The 20,908-nt window shown below is 39.0% G+C and overlaps 1 protein-coding gene and 1 long non-coding RNA gene across 2 annotated transcripts in view; one reads left to right on the plus strand and one right to left on the minus strand.

Annotated features, from left to right (window-relative positions):
* Positions 1 to 20,908, plus strand: part of cerkl (ceramide kinase-like) — a 96,594-nt gene that overhangs the window by 17,034 nt on the left and 58,652 nt on the right. Inside the window, exons 3-4 of the mRNA XM_056265641.1 lie at positions 10,191 to 10,322; positions 14,863 to 14,926. Coding sequence (XP_056121616.1) covers positions 10,191 to 10,322; positions 14,863 to 14,926 — 196 coding nt within the window. The remainder of the gene's footprint in view (positions 1 to 10,190; positions 10,323 to 14,862; positions 14,927 to 20,908) is intronic.
* LOC130100276 (uncharacterized) overlaps positions 19,615 to 20,908 on the minus strand; it is a 33,601-nt gene continuing 32,307 nt past the window's right edge. The window contains exon 3 of the long non-coding RNA XR_008808844.1: positions 19,615 to 19,640. This is a non-coding gene — a long non-coding RNA (uncharacterized LOC130100276). The remainder of the gene's footprint in view (positions 19,641 to 20,908) is intronic.

Raw genomic sequence — 20,908 nt, forward strand, 5'->3', positions numbered from 1 at the left:
AAATTGCTCCCAAATGTAAGATTGTTATATGGTAAATGGTAAACCTTTAGTTCTTTAATACTTACAGTATAAATAATTGTTTAATTCTCCTGGTTGTTACCCCTTTATTCCCCAAACTTAAAATATTATCGTTCCCTTATACTTATATTGTGAGTACGTTATAGGTACACTATAATTACCGAAGGTTACGCTGTTAAATCGCTTTAATTACGCAGTATTTTCGGGGCTGTAATCTAAAGCGTTACCAATATTACTTTTAATATTTAAAATAAACCTAATGTTTTCAACATTGATAATAATAATAAATGTGTCTTGAGCACCAAATCAGCATAACAGAATGATTTCTGAAGGATCATGTGACACTGAAGACTGAAGTAGTGAGACTGAAAATTCAGCTTTGCATCACAGGAATAAAACTCTATCAGTTGTTAGTCAAATTGATAGAGCTATTTGTATAACTCATTGGGCTGCCTATGTAGATGTATGTAGTTGTAACTATCTATGTAGTTTCATTTCAATCAGAATGCTGCCTAAGAAGCAAGGTAGATCACTAGTTTTGGAACAGAGCCTTTGTATCATAATTAAATGATTTCTCAAATATGCATCAGATCTACAATATGATGTTTTAGCTGTGTCAACAACATCCTGGCTGCACAATACAAAGTCATGAATAAACTCCACGGACTGGATTATAAGGTACGCTTGTTGAGAGAGCCGAGGGGCACCATCTCCTTTGTGTGATGACCATATCATTATGTGGTGTGCCTGATGGTAGGGGGGTCGGAGGGGGTCTTGAAAAAGGGTGGTGTTGGCCGCAAGGACCTGCTGGATCAGACTGGAGGAACAGGTTGGTCCTACGGCCTCCCTGGAGTTTGTAATTATCTGTGCTTCTCTCACTAGCGTTCACTGCCAAGACAGGCCAGCGGCCTGCCTAGCGAATCGCTGTGCTGCACGGGAGACAGGTGTCCTTCCAAATGCGTCAGAACTCTTCATTCTCCGGTTCCCGAAAAACCTGGGGGAGGGACGCAAGGAGGAGATTTAATAGTGGGGGATGTCTAAGACTCTCCCGAGGACCAACAAAATGATTTCTTCTTTCATAAGCAATTCTATAAAACTTCCTTCGTCGGCTAAATGAGCGTTGAGCATTCAGACGCTGCCTTTGTGAAAATGTGCATGTGTAATCTCTGTTAATCCCGGTCTGCAGAGAATGCAGCACTGCACATTATCGCTGAAATAATCTAGCCTCACAATTAGGCTGAAAGTTCAATTTCAGAAATCCTTCTTTGCCCGCTGTGCGCCCCACATAAATACTGAACACGGTACATGTACACTATATTTAAAACTGGATTGGATATGGGATAGGAGTTTAGGACTAGATAATGGTAAGGGGGAAATCTCTGGAAAGTGTTTTTGTCCGATCAGGGCCTAGTCATAATGCTGTATTAACACCAGCTAATCCCTGGAATTTCAGTTACAGGACTGAATAAGAGGTGATGTAACAGCAGTGCTCAGGAGGTGCATTACTCACTGGGAATTAGGGAGGGGATTGTCCAGGCCTCACAACTTTATACTATCAAGCCCTTCCCCCACCTCAGTGAATCTTTTGGCCCTATAACTTCTTCACACGAAAGAGTTTCTGAGCTGTAGCCCTTTAAAGATTGAAATGCTGGCTTTTTGTGGGTAATTGTGAGTGAGGACTCCATGTACTTTGGGCAGAACATGAATTAATTAACATAATTAAAGAATATGCCTTGAGGGAGCCTGGAGGAGAGAGGACATGCTTATTTAGTGCTGTGAGGAGAAAAATTAATACACAGAAATGAGATTCATTGTGGTGTCATACAATGGAATAACATTGAGACATTCCAAAACCATTAATATACACTGTTTCAAAAGTATAGCCAGAAGATTTAAACATTATATGTTTTGGCATGAAATTACAGACCTTGTCTGTGTAAAGTTTCATCATGTCTTCCAGCTTAATGGCCTTGTAATGCTGGTAAACGTGGTCATTTTTTTTTCATTTAATTTTTTTAGCAATGCAGACATTCATACACCTAAACAAGTAGCCACACTTTACACAATGCAAAAAATGACTTCTAAATGGGATTAAATTTCAGTATAAATATATCTAAAACTTCTTAAAAATATATATATAAAAACTTAAAATAAGATACATTTACCTAAGAAGTATCACTGCACAATAACTGTAAGACTTACCGCACTGGATTTTTTCCCCCCGCATGTATTTATATCTTAAAATCAGCTTAAAAACACTTTATCCAAATTGCTTTCTCTGAAAACTAGTCTTAATAATTTTAACAATGTCGCTTAGGAAGTAAATTTAAGGACATTTTTCAACTAGAAGATTAGATCAGGATTAGTTTTTTTTTTTTTTTTGCAGTGTAGATCAAATAATAAACAGGTTTTTACTGAATAATTAATGCACCTGATGTCATTTCAGCAATAGCATAACCAACACAGAATGACAAAAGTATTAAAACTTGCATTATCACAACAATTTTATAGCCTGAGGAAGGTTAATTGAATGCAACGTTTAAAGCTGTTTTAGTGATGATGTAGTTTAAAAGTAGTTTAAAAAACAAAACAAACAAAAAACAGATTGCCGTTGGTCAGACAAACAGATCACGATAGCGTTCTACTCTTACTATTTCTGCCATTTAAAGATATGACAGAAAAAGTATGCTACACTACACTGAATAGCATATTAGCATAGTATGCCTTTCCAAATAGCATATTAACAATAGCATAGGCAGAAATAGTAAGAGTATAATGCTAGTATTCTCTTCTGATTTCAACAGTAAATCTGATATGAATGAAAAAATATGTAAACTCCAGAGCTACAGTATGACGAAATCACTCAAAATTATTAGGTGAGTTTTTCTAAAATAATGAGATCATCAGTTTTACAGTGTAACTATAGTGTTTGTTTTTACAGTGTTTGATGAATCAGTTTGTCCTTATTTCAGTACATTCTCTCTCCTATGTTATAAAGATATATATCTAATCATTGATTAGGACCATTCATGACCTTCTCCATGCAAGTTATGATAAACAGCAGCACAGTTATCATGTGCTACATGAGCTTCCACATCACTGTTTATGATCACCTGCTACATTTAAACCTTCCCAAACTCTTACAGTTGTTAATAAAGCATGGCAGTGTGTTTGGTGCTTGTGGAAATGTCCACCCCACCCCCATCGCGTGCACATGCTCTCACACGCACACGGACGCATGTTTTCCATAGGTGGATTATCTCTGTTATTTTATTGGCTGCGCTGCCGAATCATTGGCTCGGGGGATGAGAGCGGGCATGCTGGATTACAGGGGTGCTCACCTGTTACAGCAGCCCAGCGTATCCCGGCCTGGTGTTTCCCAGGGAGGCGGCACAATGGAGGGTGTGTCCCAGCTGACACTCAGCACAAAAGGTGAACGGTTCGGTAAAAACAGCCCCCAGACCCTCAATCCCCCGATGTGATTTTATTCAAGGTGAGCTCTGAATGCCATACGCAGCATCGGCGTGTTTTTCTGACAAGCCATGTGATGTGCGCTGACACATGAGGTGCGGCCGCCCAGCTGACAGATTAAACCCTGTGGTCAGAGAGCGAGCGGTCGGGCCAGGCCACAGACCAAACGTGCGGGGATACGACCGGCAACAATAGTAGCACCTGTACTACAGTCTACTTGGGTCCAATGTAGTCGTCGAGTTGAACTGGAATAGACTCCTTGTGTCCTTAAACCCTCTTTTGAAAGATTAGTCTAGGCAGGTCAATCAGAGCCCGGGAAGCCCTCGGCGCTCCACTCCGGACACATAATGTGCTCTTGGTGCTCTTGTCAAAGCATGTGGTCACACTCCTGCGTCAAGCTGGACTTTATTGTTGTAGACCTAAAGGGAGGAGAAAAGACAAACAGAGAGAGGAGAGAACTCAAGGGTCAAGTACCGGGTCCATCTCATTCCTCCAAAGGCTTTTGTGACCCATCTGAATTCATATGTGCATTTGGCATAAAGCACAACAGTTGCTATTGTGCGCCGTGCATGAAATTGCTTTGAGTTGTTTAACAAGATAATAGGGAAAGCGAAATCTCCCTCGGAACGCGATTTTAAGAATGCGTTCGACATTTGAAGGAAGCTGGGCCTTTGGCTGAGCTTGCGCGGCATTTACATGAGTTGCTGTACAATAGCTCGATAGCTGAGTGGATAATGTTACACATTAACAGGGTTTCCATTAAGTCAACCTGCGTATCCATGGTGACTCTTTCCCCTTAGCTCCTTGGAAACGGATCAGTCTGTGTATCTTATTGACTGGAGTGCTCTTACTTTAGCTGGGATGTTTTCTGGCTAGTCCAAACTCTGTGTATATGCCTGTTAAAGTAGGGTATGATACTGTTTCACATAAAATAAAAAATAAAAAATCATAAAAAGAGTTGTAAGTCTACAGTGAACGAGTCAAAGGAATAGTTCACTTAAAAATGTCTGTCATTATTCCAAACTCGTATGATTTTCTTCCTTCTGTGAAAGAAAACACTTCTTGAAAACACTCTATTTCTAATTAGCAACAAAACTTCATAAAATCACAATTTATATTAAAACTTAAGTTTATAATATTTAGGACACAAGCATGGCCAAATAGAACATTTCTAATATATCCCCTTCCATTGTTCAGACAAGTTGATTTCCAGCTCAAAACTACTGTTATTTGAGGCATAATCTGGAAGCTCAAAGAGACCGCAATTCCATTTGGTACCAGTAGTGGCATAAAAAAATGACACACTTCACCTTTAATAATTATGTTTAATGTAGCATCAGTGTAAGGCTTCATCTAAAAGTTGATTATGGTCATGCACGCCTACTGAAAACAAAAAGCTAATTGACAATGTTGCAAAAAATCCTATCCTCAATGAGTACTTTTGTCTTATTTTACACTAAATATTTAAAAATCCCCGAAACAACAAAAAAATTATGTAGACAGTGTGAACGATATTACAACTTGGTTTCATACATTGCATCTTGAATATAAGTACTATGTCTTATTGGTGATTTTTTTCACTTGTAAAATGTGGTCAAACCTCATAGTTAAATAACATTTAAGGTGCTCATAAACTGTTATCTGCACTTTCATGCAGAGAAAAATGTAAAATGATACCTTTAGAAGTACAACAGCCTATCACGTGGACAGTACCTAAAGGTGTATATTCATACCTTAGAGTTGTAACATGTACCCTTAAAGTACTACTAGAAACTTTTAGGGGTAAATAAGATAAACAGATGTCCCATTAAGGGTGCTACTCCAGTGACAAGCTGTTGTAACCCTAAAGGTAAAATTTTTGCTCATTTTTTCTGGAAGTTTCAAAAGCAAATCAAATCTTGTGGTGCCTAAAGATTCCCACCCCTAAACGGCACCGTGAAAGGTATATGGGGCTCTGTTGGGACGTCTCAGGATGGACAGATGCTCCTGTGGACTCTGCTGTAGGTACGACTGCAGTATCACTTTCACCAAGTGCTGCTTGTGGATTTTTTCTGCGTATTCCCATCGGATCTTCCCCATTTCTCTGTCTGTCACACCCGCCCCCGGATAGATAGACATGTACGCAGACATAATGGAGGCACCTAACACATGGTGCTGTTTTTCCCCCTCTCTGGCTAATATTAGGAAAGGTGTTATTGTCCACACCGAGAACTACAATGGCTCTAATTGAACAATATGCATGTGCGTTCCACATTTTAACATGGAATAATTAATAGGATGCATTACACACTTAATTTTATTCTCCGAGCCTCTACGTGGTTTTTCTCATTATATGGCGCCTGTGTGAATTAATTGCTCCAATGAAAGCAAGTGTATTGATTTGAAGCCCAAACCTCCACCGCAGTTCCCCATCTCGTCTAGCGGTTGGTGCAGCTCCTGCCTGGTGATGCCCCTGCTGGAGGGGACAAATCTGGAGAGGGCTGGGTCTCCCCCACTGCTAATGCGCGCTAATGCCAGTCCCTGACACCATGCCAGATGCTCCGCTCTTGGCAGAGGATCTAAGGAAATGTCGAAGCACTCGTCCCCCGTATGGAGATCTCACGGCCGGTAGGAAAGTGGCACAGGACAGTGACGCTCTTTTTCTCTCACCCGCTCCATCTCCTGTATGGCCCCCAGATCGCTTAACTCCCCTCGGGCCTGCCGGATCCAGCTCCTCTCCGATCCTGACCTTTCCCACTGCAAGGCCCCAATCTAGGCTTATCCGTTGGAGGGCTCACTCCCCTCGCCAGCCAGGGATTTCAGGGCAAAAATAAGACATCTGTTCTTGAGGATTAGCAAATATTCTGTGCACCCCAGAAAGCCCGTTTGGGTATTGTGGGCTCAGCGAGTGGAACAGTCTATGGGTTACTTAAGTGCAGTTTGATGGCTGTGTTATGCACGTTGACTCTCTCTTCCTCTATTTGTCTTTTTCAAGGGGCTTGGCCAAGTCAACACACTGTTATTATACAAAATTTTTTTTATCTATCTATCTATCTATCTATCTATCTATCTATCTATCTATCTATCTATCTATCTATCTATCTATCTATCTATCTATCTATCTATCTATCTATCTATCTATCTATCTATCCATCCATCCATCCATCCATCCATCCATCCATCCATCCATCCATCCATCCATCCATCCATCCATCCATCCATCCATCCATCCATCCATCCATCCATCCATCCATCCATCCATTTCTAAATTTATGTTTTCAAAACTTTCAAAAGGATTTGTCAATCTAATATCCAAAGTTTATCTTGATGAACTTTGCTTTTTTTAGTTAAAATCACAGTTATGATTATCTTTGGATTTCAACTGATTTTAATTATATTTCCTTACATTTAAAACAAGAATTTAATTGGAATGGAAAGATGGGTGCATAACCCTGAGAACAGAATGACTTCACGATCACAAAATAACGCTGCACTGTAACATGAAGCATCGATGCTTTGTGATCAAACAATGTACTGTATGGTCAGTCCTCTCATTAGCGCAGTGAGCGAGTGTTTACGGGCTGTCCTGGGGCTTTGTTTGTCTCTGAAATCAATGTGTAACCTGACCCCTCTCAGGTAATTTACCCCTGATTATGGGAAAAGTGTTCCCCTGTGCCGAATCATCTTCTCCACAGGGAGACCCTTAGCCACACCATTCAGATGCTCCTTACCTTTCCCATCAGCACCCTCTGTGCCCTGAGATGGGGGCTGGACAGAGACAGATGTAGCCGCTGTGTTGGGTGACATTAGCCGGTCTTGATAGCCCTCAGGGGTAGAAGCCTAAGCCTCTGAGTCACAGGGCGGCTGCATCGCTGTAGTAAGTGCTGACCTCATGGAATGTCCACAGGTGGCAGGTACATGTGTCTGAAATGTGGACGTCACTTCAAAGCTATTGAGAGGGCAAACAGAACCAACCTGTTCACATGAAGGGCATGTGGGTGAATGTCACAAAAACATCCAGGGTCATATTTCATCCAGGTCATATTGAACAAATCTGAACTGCACAAATGCATTTTATATATATCAGATTTGTTCAATATGAAAATATTCTGTTCAATACAATATATATATATATATATATATATATATATATATATATATATATATATATATATATATATATATATATATATATACACACACACACACACACACACAGTATATATATTACTGTACTGTAATAATACATATATTACCTTAAATGGTCATAAAAATATTCATATTTATTATTATTTTTTGTTAGTCAAATAGATATGTTCTAAACAGGTTTTGTGAAATTCACCCATTTTAGCAAAAAATATGAATAAATGGCTTCCAGCTTTATCTTAAAACAGACTACAAAAGTGATTAACGACATAGAACACAACATTTAGATGAGTCGTCTGCCATCCCCAAAAGGTTATAATTAACGTGTGAACGCAGGTTCTCTAAAGTCTGCTAATCACAGTGGCCTTTTGCGGGAACACAAACAGGGCTGGCTCGTGGAGGTGAAACCTGAGTGTGGCCCCTTCGTCTGGATTGTCTTTCAGTGAGCTCCTGGGAGCCACCGTGCATCGCTCACACAAACATGGGATTATGTGCCATAGTAACACGGTATCGTGCATGCAAGCAGCAGGCTACGTCCTCAGTCTCCCCTCTGTGGTGTTTAGATTTATCCTGAACAACAGCTCAGATATGATCATTTAAACAACAGAAACATAGTTTCCCATTTCAGGGTAATGATTTAATGAGAGATGAGGGCTTTGTTCCAAAACCTGGTGAGCTGTCTCTCTGCATAGGCACATAGGCAGACTACATAGGCAGCTAAGACAGGATCCTAACTTGAAGACAACCTCATAATAAGTAACCTTTTAGGAACAATTTTTGGCATTAGCATGTTGCTGAACTAACAATGTAATACTCTAAAAAACAAATGATAATAAAATGATGATAAGCTCTAATAAATTGGATGTAGTAATAAATACTATATACAGTAGTCAACATTTGAAGTGGATCAAAACCTTTCATCAAAGTTATACATGAATTTTGAATAATACACGTTCTTGTCTTAGGACAACTTTGATGGACTTTTTTGATAATTTTTTTTTTTTGTTAGGTATCTTTTTACTGAGCTTGTTGCAGTGCATTTTGGTATTGCCGTCTCTAGTATACATTATTTGAGGTACAAATTTTGCATCATAGAAAGCAGTATAGTTATGCCACCTACCTTTTAGCACAGCTATTGCCTCGCAACTATGATATAAGGGTGTCTATATTGGTAGCACAAATGGTTTTGGAACAGTGCTAGGGTATTTCGGGCATACCAGAAACCAAAAGTAGATACTCTTGCATCTTTTTGTTTGCGTATTTTGAGCTTCATGAAGCAGTGACGCAAATGTGCACACTAAATCTGATGCAATAGATGAGCGTAGCCTCACAACGCTGCTTTCATGTGTTGTGCGGTGGGCCTGAAGCCCCCTCGGTGAGGATGAGTGTTGCTGAGCCTCCTGAGCCCCATTCACAGCTATAACAGCAGTGCTGGTGCCGCCCCCCTGCACCTGCTCCCCGCAAGGACCCCAGCGTCCCGGCACTGCGGCCCCCAAGAGCCACATAGTGGGAGATTGGATCAGCATCCCCACGCTGAGCGAGACTCGCGATCTTCTTTCAAGATCCCAAATCCCCCCAGCCTCCCCACCTCACTTCCTGCATCTACTTGCGCGCACGTTTTGTGTCTATTTGAACTGTGACCTTGGGCACCCCCTGGAACTCTTGCGCTGTGATGTCAGCAGGGGGTACGGCGGAGGGCAAGCCGAGGGTAGCGGCTCGTTAGCAGGTCGAGGGTCGAGAGCTTCAGGGGCCGGATTAGAGTAATGAGGGAGATGGTGGAGCAGGGAGAGAGAGTGTTGAGCTTCACCTCAGCTTCCATCGATCTCAGGCACTCCAGGAAGTCCAGAAGAGAAAGCAGCTCCCTAATTTCTGCTAATTATGATCTACTGTTACTCAATACTGCAAAGAAGGACATATAGAGACAGTCAGAAAGAGTGATGGGGAGGGGAGATTCCACGATTCCACAATACTTCAAATATATACGCTAGTTTGGGGTCAGTATGATTTTCTTTTAAATAAATGATTACTTATATTCAGTAAGGATGCATTAAATTGATCAAAAGTGAAGGGAAAGACATACGCTTACAAACGATTCTATTTCAAATAAATGCTGTTCTTTTGAACTTTCGATTCATCAAAGAATCCTGAAAAAAAGTATCACAGTTTCCCCAAAAATATAAAGCAGTATAACTATTTTCAACATTGATAATAATAAGACAATGTTTAAATCAGCATCAGAGAGCCTACATGGTGTATTTATTCAAGCCTTCTCCTCATTCTTGGCAGATATTCAGACACTGTAAACAACAGACACTGATCTGACCTTTTCAATTTTTGAAGACTGAACTCACGCTGTGTGAGAGCCATTCTGCAGCAAGGGTGGCAGACAAAAGCTGAACTCACGGCAAGAAATCATTATTATGAAGGACAGGGGCTTTGGCTCACATTAGCAGATGTGCACTTCTCTAAACTGGATGAGTTTCAAGCACTTAAAAGAATGCCCATGGGAATCATGACACGAGGGGATTGATGAATCTTCCCGCTCTTTGTTTCTTTTGTTTTATTTTGCTCTGCAGGTTTCAAGAACCGTCCTAAATCTCTCAAAGTCTTTGTGAACCCCATCAGCCACAAGAAAGAGGCGTACCAGATCTACCTGGACAAAGTGGCCCCGCTCTTCAAGCTCGCTGACATAGAAACCAACGTCACCGGTAAGTCTCACACATCTGCACTGTATGGGATAGCAAACGGTTACATAGGTGGCTTTTCCTCTCAGGTTCAGCTTAAAGTCTTCACGCACAGGTGATCCCCGCCCCCTCAGGCCTCACTCGAGGTCGAAGTGCATTAGCGTCTGCCCTCAGGGTATGTTCGCTCATAGGATTCATCACTCAGTGCTCAACAATTCCCTATATGCTAACAAGCTGGTGCTTTACGCCATTAGGCATTGGCAGTGGATCATAGGAAATCAATATTTTAGGGTGAGGAATGTCAAGGTCCCTATGTTAATGCATCATTTGAATACACACTTAAAAGCGAAATTAGTGTTGTTTACCATTTTAATTGCCAACTCTCATGCATTACACTAAAAATCAACATTTAGTGGAAAAAAAATATTACATTTGACTAATATTTATTATAATATCCTATACTGAAAATTTTTGTTTACTCTAAAAATCCTTGAAACAATACTGTCATTTACTTAAGAAATGTGAATAAATCATTATTTTTCATAGATATAGTTTTCATAAATTCATATTATCTTGAATTTAAATGCATTTTTAAATGCATTTAAAAAAAATAGTTTATACCTCAAATAAGTGGGGGAAAAAAAATCAATAAAACACATGCTCTGAAAACAGTTTTTTTAATATGTTGCTTTTAAATGTATCTCTCTTCAAGGAAATTTAGATATATTCATTCGAAAATTGGACAAAAACTTGATTAGATTCGGATTTTCACCCTGCAACCACATAGATCCATAAGAACCTATCCAACGATATATCAATGCAGTAACAGCACCCTAACATCATGGTGTCGAGCTTTTGCATGAGCAAACATGTAGTTAATCCACACACTCTCATGGCAATTTTTGACTATTTTACGGTGTGAATGGTCCTTAATTTGTATTAATTCATACAATCTTATTCGTACGTTTTTGTACAATCTGCTTATTCCTCACTTAGGGGCGGACCTTCATGCTTACGTTTTTCTAAAAATCATACGTTTCTGTACAAGTCACATCATACAAATTTAGACTAAACCGCCATCAGTGTTGGGGAAAGTTAATTTTAAAATAATTCTTCCAATATTGCTTAACTAGAAGTAAAAATGTAACATTGCATCAGTTACTTTTTATGGAAAGTAATGCGTCGTTACTTTAGCATTACTTTTTCTCACCTGGGCTGGGCTTGCTTGTATGTTTGTTTTTTTAATAACAAAAAAACTAAAAGTTCTATTTTTGGTAAATGTAAAGGCCCTTTCACACCAAATGTGAAATGAATAAGCCTCAGGCTGAAACAAACCTTTCAGCTGTGCTGCCATTCTGGATTGCAGAAAAATAGGACGCAGGAGATGTTCAACACTCTCATTTCAGCAATACAAACAAAAAAATTAAACACAAATATGTTTATCTAAAGTAATTTGTGCTTATTAGTATGGCTGAATTGGATCATCGAAGGTCAGCAGCAAAGACATTGGTTAATAAAGGGAGATTAAATACATAAAGTACATTTGTGCTATTTCACATATTTAAATATTGGAGGTTTGCGTAATAGTGAGCTTTCATTTCACTGTCTATGTTAATTATGAGGAATACTGAATCTGTTTTTGAGCAAGTGAGTTGAGTAAATGCATGCTCACATTTAGAACTACAATAAGCATCATGTTTACACAGCGCACATCTTCACCTTACTCCTGATTTCTCTTTACTTTTTCAAGTAACTAGTAAAAGAATCTGATTATGTAACTTGTGTTACTTGTAATTCGAATCGTTTACCCCAACACTGCCCGCCACCTCGTACATTTTTTTCTCTTTGGATGGAGTTATTTTGCTTTTTTATGTGTTGCTGTGTTGATGTACCAGTAGAGCATGGTGAGCAACTCCAAAAACATTGCCAGATAATGCAAGAACTAATAAAATGTATACCAAATGCATACAAATGTGATGCTTATGCACAAATATTTGTACATGCTGTTCACAACCAAGCTCTCCTTTTCTTTTAATCCTAAATCTCTTGATATCCATTTGTGTGTTTGTGTGCTTGAGGTTGTGTATGTGTGTGTGTGCTCATACTGGAAGTAGCAGCTGTACAACACTGCTGTGGATTGTTCTAAATGCATCTCACACTCATAATGACAGGAGAAGTGTATCCTCCGTCAGTAACCTGACCCAGGGGGAGGGACTGCACCCATCTGTTCTAACACAGTGCGGGACTCCCCCCTCTCCTCCCCTTTACCCACCTCCTCCCACACACACAGGACCCCGTACTATACAACCACGGACTATACACACACACACACACACACACCCGAACACGCACCAGGCGCCCCCTGCTTTTAAAAAGGAGACTCCACAATCTGTGCCCTAATGAATGTGGGTACCTGAATGATTCCAGAAGCCATTTGAACAGTAATAGAATCCGTTTCCTGATGATTTGCTCCCGAGGGCTGAGAGCTCGAGGTGGAGCCATTAAACAACATTTTACCTAATAGAAATTAAATATCTCCGCTCGGAACGCAGAGCTTTGAGAATATATATGATCGAATTAGCTGTATAGACTGAGATGCACGGGCAGCAGTCGTGAAATGTCACGTTCAAGAGAAGTAATTACAGTGTTTAATTCACAGCTATTTACTGATAACCAATGCTTGTACAGTATGTGGAAATGTCATTTTTGGCATTTACATGGTCATTTAAGAGTCTAATTTAGCATTTGATGTGCTTAGACTGCAGCTCTGTATACTTGAGCACTGTTTTAAATCCAAGGTTAATTTTGAAGTAAAATGAATGATATCGCACAGTTCAGGCCAGAATTTTCAATCAGTTAGTGAGATATGAAAAATATGCCTGGGTTGTGGTTTTGTTTGACAAGGTCAGGGCCACACGATCCTTTAATTACACTTTGATTTGCAAGTGCTCCCCCTACAGGTCAGCACTAAGAATTGAACTAGTTGAGTCTATGGCTATGCCTGGAATAATGATGTACTTCTGTTTCTGCAGTATATGTGTAAATATTTAAAATGATAAAATTGAGTATAAATGATATCAGTGGCAATATTTTTTTTAAACATCAATTGACACTGATTTTGTTCCAAAATTGGATATCAAAATGGAAATGAATAATTTTTATTAACAAGATGATAACTACACATCATTAACCCCAAACATGATGATGATGATGATACTACTACTACTACTACTACTACTACTACTAATAATAATAATAATAATAATAAATTAATTGAATGAATGGATAAATTAAAATGAATGATTTGTTTTATTTGGCAAGGACATTCAATTGATCAAATGTTTGTTACTAAACAAAAACTATTTAAAATAAATGTTGTTCTTTTGAACTATCTATTCAAAGAATCCTATTAAAATGTATCATATTTTTTCTCTATATTATATTAAGCAGCACAACTGTGTACAACATTGATAATAATGTTTCTTGAGCAGCAAATCAGCATTTAGAATGATTTCTGAAGGACCCATGTGACACTGAAGACTGGAGGAATGATGCGGAAAATTCAGTTTTGCATCACAGGAATAAATTATATTTTAAAATATATTAAAATAGAAAGCAGTTATTTTAAATTGTAATATTATTTCAAAATGTTAATTTTTTTATTGTATTTTTGATCAAATAAATGAAGCCCTGGTGAGCATAAGAGATTTCTTTCAAAAATATAAAAAATCCTACCAACCTCAAACACATAAAGACACATTATAATGTTTCAGAAATTAAAACAAAAAACATTTAAAATGATGATCATATGAATTTCTTTCCCCACAATTGTGTGCATGTTCCATTGTCCACGTGCATCTGTAGTTGAGCTGGTACCAGGGATAGCCGGGCATGTCATGATGAGCAGACACACTTGCATCTCTGTGTGCATCATAAAACACATTCTCAAACAACAACAACAAAAAAATAAACATCCATCTGCAAGTGTCACATCAGCCACGGTGAGCCCTTTGATGGGTGGTCACAGCTGGGACCCGCTCCATGGCGGAGGTGCCCCAGAAAATGCTAAGTGGGGCACGGGCGTGCACAATGCCATCTGCGGCGTGCCACCCCTCTTCCCCCACATTCAGTGGCATTTCCGCGTGCCACACAGGACAGGGGTTTCAGCCACACTACGCCAAACCTGAATCGACAATTATACTGGATCAAGCCTATATCCAACAAACTCTGCTGACCACATCTAACCCTCTTTTTTTCTGACCCATGACCTTTTGTTTACCTTGTTACATCACAGTACTGTAATTTAAATAGCAAACCACACATTAAATGCTGGGAAAAATCTTGTTTTGCGCAGCTTGGAATACAAGAGTGGTTGCCTCTTTCTACCACAACTCATAATCTTGATTAAAAATGCAAACAGCATGCAAGTATAAATTCTGCTTTACAGCCAGTACCATATGTTCGGCTCAAGCCATTTGCCAATGCCTGGAAAAGGGTACTAAAGGCAGTTTGGAGTGCTTTCCTTTTAAAAAAAACAAAAACATTAACTCTTTCTTTTCCGCAGTCACTAAGCGAAAGGGCCAGGCTCTGTCCATTCTGAAAGACTGCAGCTTGCAAGAATATGATGGGTATGTATACTTCATGGTTTGTACTTAAAAAAAGGTCCAGTAACGATTCAGTCTATGAAGCATTTTGGTTGTGGGTTAGTACAACTTTCTGGATTGACTAAACTCCAAATTCATTAAAGGTGCAGTGAGCTATTTCTAAAAGAAACCCTGTTGAAAGTGAATCGGACCGAGCACCAAAACACACTTGTAGCCAGTCAGCAGTAAGGGGCGTATACATTCATTTGGGGGGAGGTGCCAGTGTTGCATAGCGTGTTCGTGAATTTGGGGGCAGATCTATCAAGATAGGCGTGTTTGTTTTGGTGATTTCAAATATCAACAGCGTTTCTCAGAAATCACTTACTGCACCTTTAATTGCAAAATGACAGTCTGTGTGTGTACATGATAATTAATAATCATTTATTTTGATATATATAAATAAAAAACTAAATTATATATATATATATATATATATAGAGAGAGAGAGAGAGTTTTAATGTTTTAAAAATTGCTTCCAATTTCATTATATTACAGTAAAGCAAGGTATTTTCTGCTTGTCTTAGGGTTATTGTAATATACAGTATGTTACTTGAAATAAATTAAACATTAACGAAACTGAACCAATACTTTTTTTTACTTTAAAAAAATATTTTAGCATGTTACCAAGGAAACATTGCTCATTTTCATTTAGTTTAAATTTCAATTTCAATTTAATTTACTTGATATACTAATAACTTAAATTGAAATAAATAAATAAATAAAACTACATTAAAAGCAATCACTTTTGAAAATGACAAAAACAAACAAAAAGTATATTATGAAAATGATATATATATATATACACATTAATAACTATTAAAAATAACTATAATATTATAGTATCAATGATACTAAAATACCACTTGACTGTCTGAACAAATGCTAAATGTGCTGAACTAAAAGATAAGCTAAAGTAATCTACACTAATTAAAAGATACCCAAAAATGAAACTTCTTTCATCAACTTCGTGTCATTGTGTGGAAAAGAAAATGAGTCATTTATAGTAGAACATTCATGCTGCTCTTTTACAAACAATGAAAGTGAACCATGGAGATTTTCGATGAATAATATATTCACAATGTTCTTTGTATGGAATAGAGCAGTCCTGACATTCTCCTAAATAAGAAAGCAAGGAAGAAAAAAAAATAATTGAACAACAAAGATGACAACTATCATTTGAAGGGTGAGCTAGCTTTATGACACGAGTGAAGATGGCATGGAATTCAAAGCCAGATGACAGAGTAATCCTGCCTCTCCCTCACATCCTCATGCCTCTCTTGAGATGACATTTAGTCATAATAAATAAAGTAGTGTTTGTGACAGAGGGAGGGGAGAGAGAGAGAGAGAAAGGCAGAGGTGGACTTTTACAAAATGAGTGATATACTTTGATTGGAGGTGCGTGCCGCGGGGCCCAGTGCGGAGCTCTCCGGTAGAGCAGGTCTCTCTGGTGCGGCTCGGCAGGTGGCTCCTTAATTACCTGTTCTGGAAGCAGTGATGAAGCACCGCCATCCAGCCGACCGCGGGTGCGGGGCATCGCTCACACCACATCGTACGGTCTCTCTCCACGTGCTCCAGTACTTCTCACAATTAGCTCCTCTTAAATATCTCCGGCCCCGGCTTAGCGCTCATCCGTTACTGCCGCCCTACTGTTCCGCTGCATCCTCTGGGCTCGGTGGGAGGGGACGTGCTGGGTCTGGCACAGTGGTCTTTGATTAAAAACACAGCGTGCAGGTTCACGGCAGTGACAAAAGGACAAGGGCAAGCACCGAGCGAAGAACACACTCATGTTGAATGGTGATTAATCTGTGGTGTATGAAGGTGGTGAGAGGGCTTGGTGGCCGGGTTCTTGTGAATCCAGAAATAAAGAGATCAGACACTGTAAGAGGTCGTAGTGGAACTTAAAATCTTTATTGACATAAAACCACAGGGTTCGGGATCACTGGATCTGATAGGACGGTTTCGAAGTGTGAAAGTCTACTGTGAGGCCTAGGGCTGGGCAGTATCACAATATATTCACTGATGATAGAGATGAGTGCAGGACTGCTTCACATTATTTATAATTGAGAGCAACCAAAAAAACATGGAGCAATGGAGCAATACAGAGCTGGAATGGCTCTTGCGTTACTTTGATGTCATACACTGATCGGTCTGCACAGCGCCGCTTGAACACACCTGTTCACACTTAGCAGGTTTGGTTCGATTAAAACAAACACTGGTGCGATTGCTCTGTTAGTGCGGTTCATTTGATTAAGTGTGAACGCTGCCATCTGAACCCTGGTGGGCACCAAACCAGTGGACCGAGACCCCTGAAAAGATTCTTATAAAAATGAACTCTGGTGCAGTTCGACTGAAATATGAACGCAACATGGACCAAAGACATGTAAACCAACCAAAAACAGGTCCTGATGTCACAAGATGCGACCCTAAAAAGGACAGAATGCTCAAGCATAACTGTTTTTTCTCGTCATAGTCGTGATGTTGCCCATCACAGTTCGGTACAGGCATCAGAACCGCGTCTCCTCGCAGCAGATCTGTGTTTGTGTGTGTGACGGAGGGATTCCTGCCGCTGTTTTGACTGCTTTACACATTTTATAAGCTCTTCACGAGTCTTAGCTACATCATATGCACACATTTTGCACAGCAAAGCAGGACTAAATGTATCATTTTCATTTTTTGGTGTGGGCCAAAAGAACAAAGAGAACCGAACTACAACTGAGAACACACCCAAAATCTGTAGTGGTAAGGTGATGCATCGGCCATGTGGTACAAGTTGTAGCTCTCAGAAAATTACAAGTTTACACGTTGGAATTCCAAGTTCTGCAAGCATGTGAAGGCTTATCACAGTTCAGAATAGTTGCGGTAATTCGCCTTTGGCTAAGCCACACCCTAGAATGTAGATTGACCAATCACAGCGCAGCCAAGAACGAGTTCCCACAGGGGTCCGACACTTTTTCACAGCGCTCCATTGACTTTAACACAGGCGTCTCATATTTTTGGTCTCGACAGGCTATTACCGTCGTAGTTTTATCAAAAATATGGTTAAACGTTGTGCCTGGGGAATTTGTAACACAGATACGCGTTTCCTAGAGAGGTTGGAGGGGGGTGTCCGTTTTTTTCCCTTCCCAAAACCGAAGTCAAATCCTGACAAGTGTCGTCTAGAACACGCTGCTAATAAATACAACGTTATACTCGCGTAGTCCGTTTGCTTTGTAATAACGATTATAGAAGTGAATAGAGACTTACCCAGCTTTGCATGAACAGTGTTGCTCTTGATATTGTTAGTCCCAGCCCACGTCTCGATTAGTAGGATATGCGGTGGTTCATTTTTTGACTGTGACCGGTATGCTTTTGCCTCTATTTGGATGACTTCTTGTTCCTTGCGTTTCACCTGTATGTCGTGAATATAGCCTTCGAGCGTATATTGCAGCCCTTTTTGCCTACTTCTATCGGACACTTTATTTGCTGCTGTATAAAAGTTTGATAAAATTTTAGAAGGAAGAGCTGTCACAGCATAAGCCATGTTGATACCAGAGCCCAGATGAAGTTTGTTTGTCGGACATAGCAACAGTAACTAAGGGGGGGCGGGGCTTAGCCAAAGGCGAATTACGACACGGTGTGAACTCACCTTGTCAAACAAATAAGTACCACATTGATATTTATAGTATTTTTTAATTTTACATTTTGGGGTCGGTACAACATAACTGTCTTTGAAAAAAGTCTCTTATCCTTACTAAAGCTGCACTTATTTAATAATCAAAAAGTAATATTGTGAAATATTGTTACAACCTAAAATAACTGTTTTCAAATTTAATATATTTTAAAATGTAATTTATTTCTGTGATGACAAAGCAGAATTTTCAGCATAACACTCCAATTTTTAACATGTCTTTACAGTCACTTTTGATTAATTTAATGCATCCTTATTGAATAAAAGTATGAATTTATTACTGACCCCAAACTTTTAAATGGTAGTGTATAATTTAAATAAATCAGATTATATAATTGTTCTAAAAAAAGCAATATATAATCACAGAACAATGAGGTTATCAAAGTGTGTTCACATCAATATTATAATGTAGTATTATCAAATATACACTATAAAGCCCTGTAATACAACTAAAAAGGCATTTAAAGGTGAAGTGTGTAAAGGTGTACATCACCTTTAAGTGAATAGCATTATTGCTTTAGTTACTCCTCAACACTGGTATGAAAGACCCTGTGGCATCATACATCATATCTTTGCACTTATGGAAATAGATTTCATTATAGATAATAGATCTGTCTTGCTCTTGTACAGCGTAGCAGTAAGACTCAAGACTTAACGCTGAGGATAATATCAGTGTGGAATTTCGGCATCAGTCATGGTCTGTCTGTGTATTCCAATTTCACAAAGCTTATTCTTTTTCGAGGATTATAGAAATGATGCTCTGATGATTTTGTTGAAATATAATTTTCTGTCGCCATGGCAAATCACTGAGGATATCTAAGCTACTTAACCCGGCGGAGAAAAAAAAAAAGATCACTCTTTCTGTTGTTTGCTAAACAGGATAATCTTCAAGCAGGGAATTTACTATTGTTACAGCCTCACGAGTTTCAATCGCACAATAGAGTCTGGTCTTCACAGGGATAGTTAAAAATGAAAATTGTCATTTACTCACTGTCATGTTGCTCCGTCCAAACCATTATGACTTTCTTTCTCCTGTAGAACACAAAAAAGTTGTTAATGTATGGACCAAAAACATATGGTACAAAAGTCATTTTATGGACGGAAACTTATTTAAAAAGAAAAAACACACACTGTAAATGTATTTTATAATGTGGTGATAATAATGCTATAGCAATGCCGAACAACATAAGGTGTTTTATTAGAAAACGTTAAAAAAACAACATCTTTAACACCTCAGCGAAAGCAAAAGAAAAGAGACTTGCATAATTCCACGTTCTTCTTTTTCTTTTTTCCTGTCGAGGAAACGTGTTATAGCACTCTAAACTCAGTCCCCTGTCCTCATTCCTTTGAACTCGATTAATTAACTTCTGAAGAATTAATTCTGCAAAGGTAATACTAATCACACGTTTTTTCATTAATAGATCATCACTCATTAATTACTTCAGCAACTGATGCTTCCCGGTTTAAATGGAACGGTGCTATTTCAGTTACGTCTCACATGAAGTCGCGCGGTGTGCCACACACAATAGACGTTAAAGTGATGGCACATCAGCGATGGATGCAATTATTCCCCTCACACATTTATGTTAATTATCAGCACCTATGAATGGAAAGACCTTATTTGTGCAATTTTTACTGCCACCACATTGACTCCTGATAGATGGGAAGTGAGATACGTGCCACACAATGAGACTGACGTGACACATTGGGGAACATTATGGAAGTAGTGCGTTACTTTTTCTCACCGTCAGCTCACAGAGACTCTCTCTCCTTCAGGGTTAAAGAGCTATTCTTGGATTGCAGGAATTTTTACATAGGAAAGGCTACCTTTCCTCTAACATGGTTTGCTTATCTGATATACACTGTAAACAAATATTGTTAGTTTAACTTAAAAAAGTAAGTAACCTGATTGCCTTAATTTAAGTTAATTGAAATGAAAAAAAATGAGTTAATACAATGAAGGAGATTTGTTTAATCAACAAAAACTTGAAATATGTTATCTGAACCAATAATATCTCACACACCCTAATGTCACATTTTTGACAAAAAGTTTATTTTTTAACCATAAATTGAGCATTTGTGGGCTCTGCACATCTCTGATAACCGCAACAACCTCTAAAACTGTGATACCCATCATGCTTGTAATACAATAACTCCTTCAATAGTTATTTATGGTGCATTCCATTTGTCCTCAGAAGTGGATAATTGCTAGTTCCCAGAAGGAACTTTTAAGTGGAACGCCTCCTCAAGTTGAAGTTGCGTCTGGGAGCAAGCACAAGGTTGTGCGTCCATCTTAGTTT

This window comes from Rhinichthys klamathensis, unplaced genomic scaffold (assembly GCF_029890125.1).
Source record: "Rhinichthys klamathensis goyatoka isolate OS25496 unplaced genomic scaffold, OSU_Roscu_1.1 h1tg000237l_1, whole genome shotgun sequence".
NCBI lineage: Eukaryota > Metazoa > Chordata > Actinopteri > Cypriniformes > Leuciscidae > Rhinichthys > Rhinichthys klamathensis.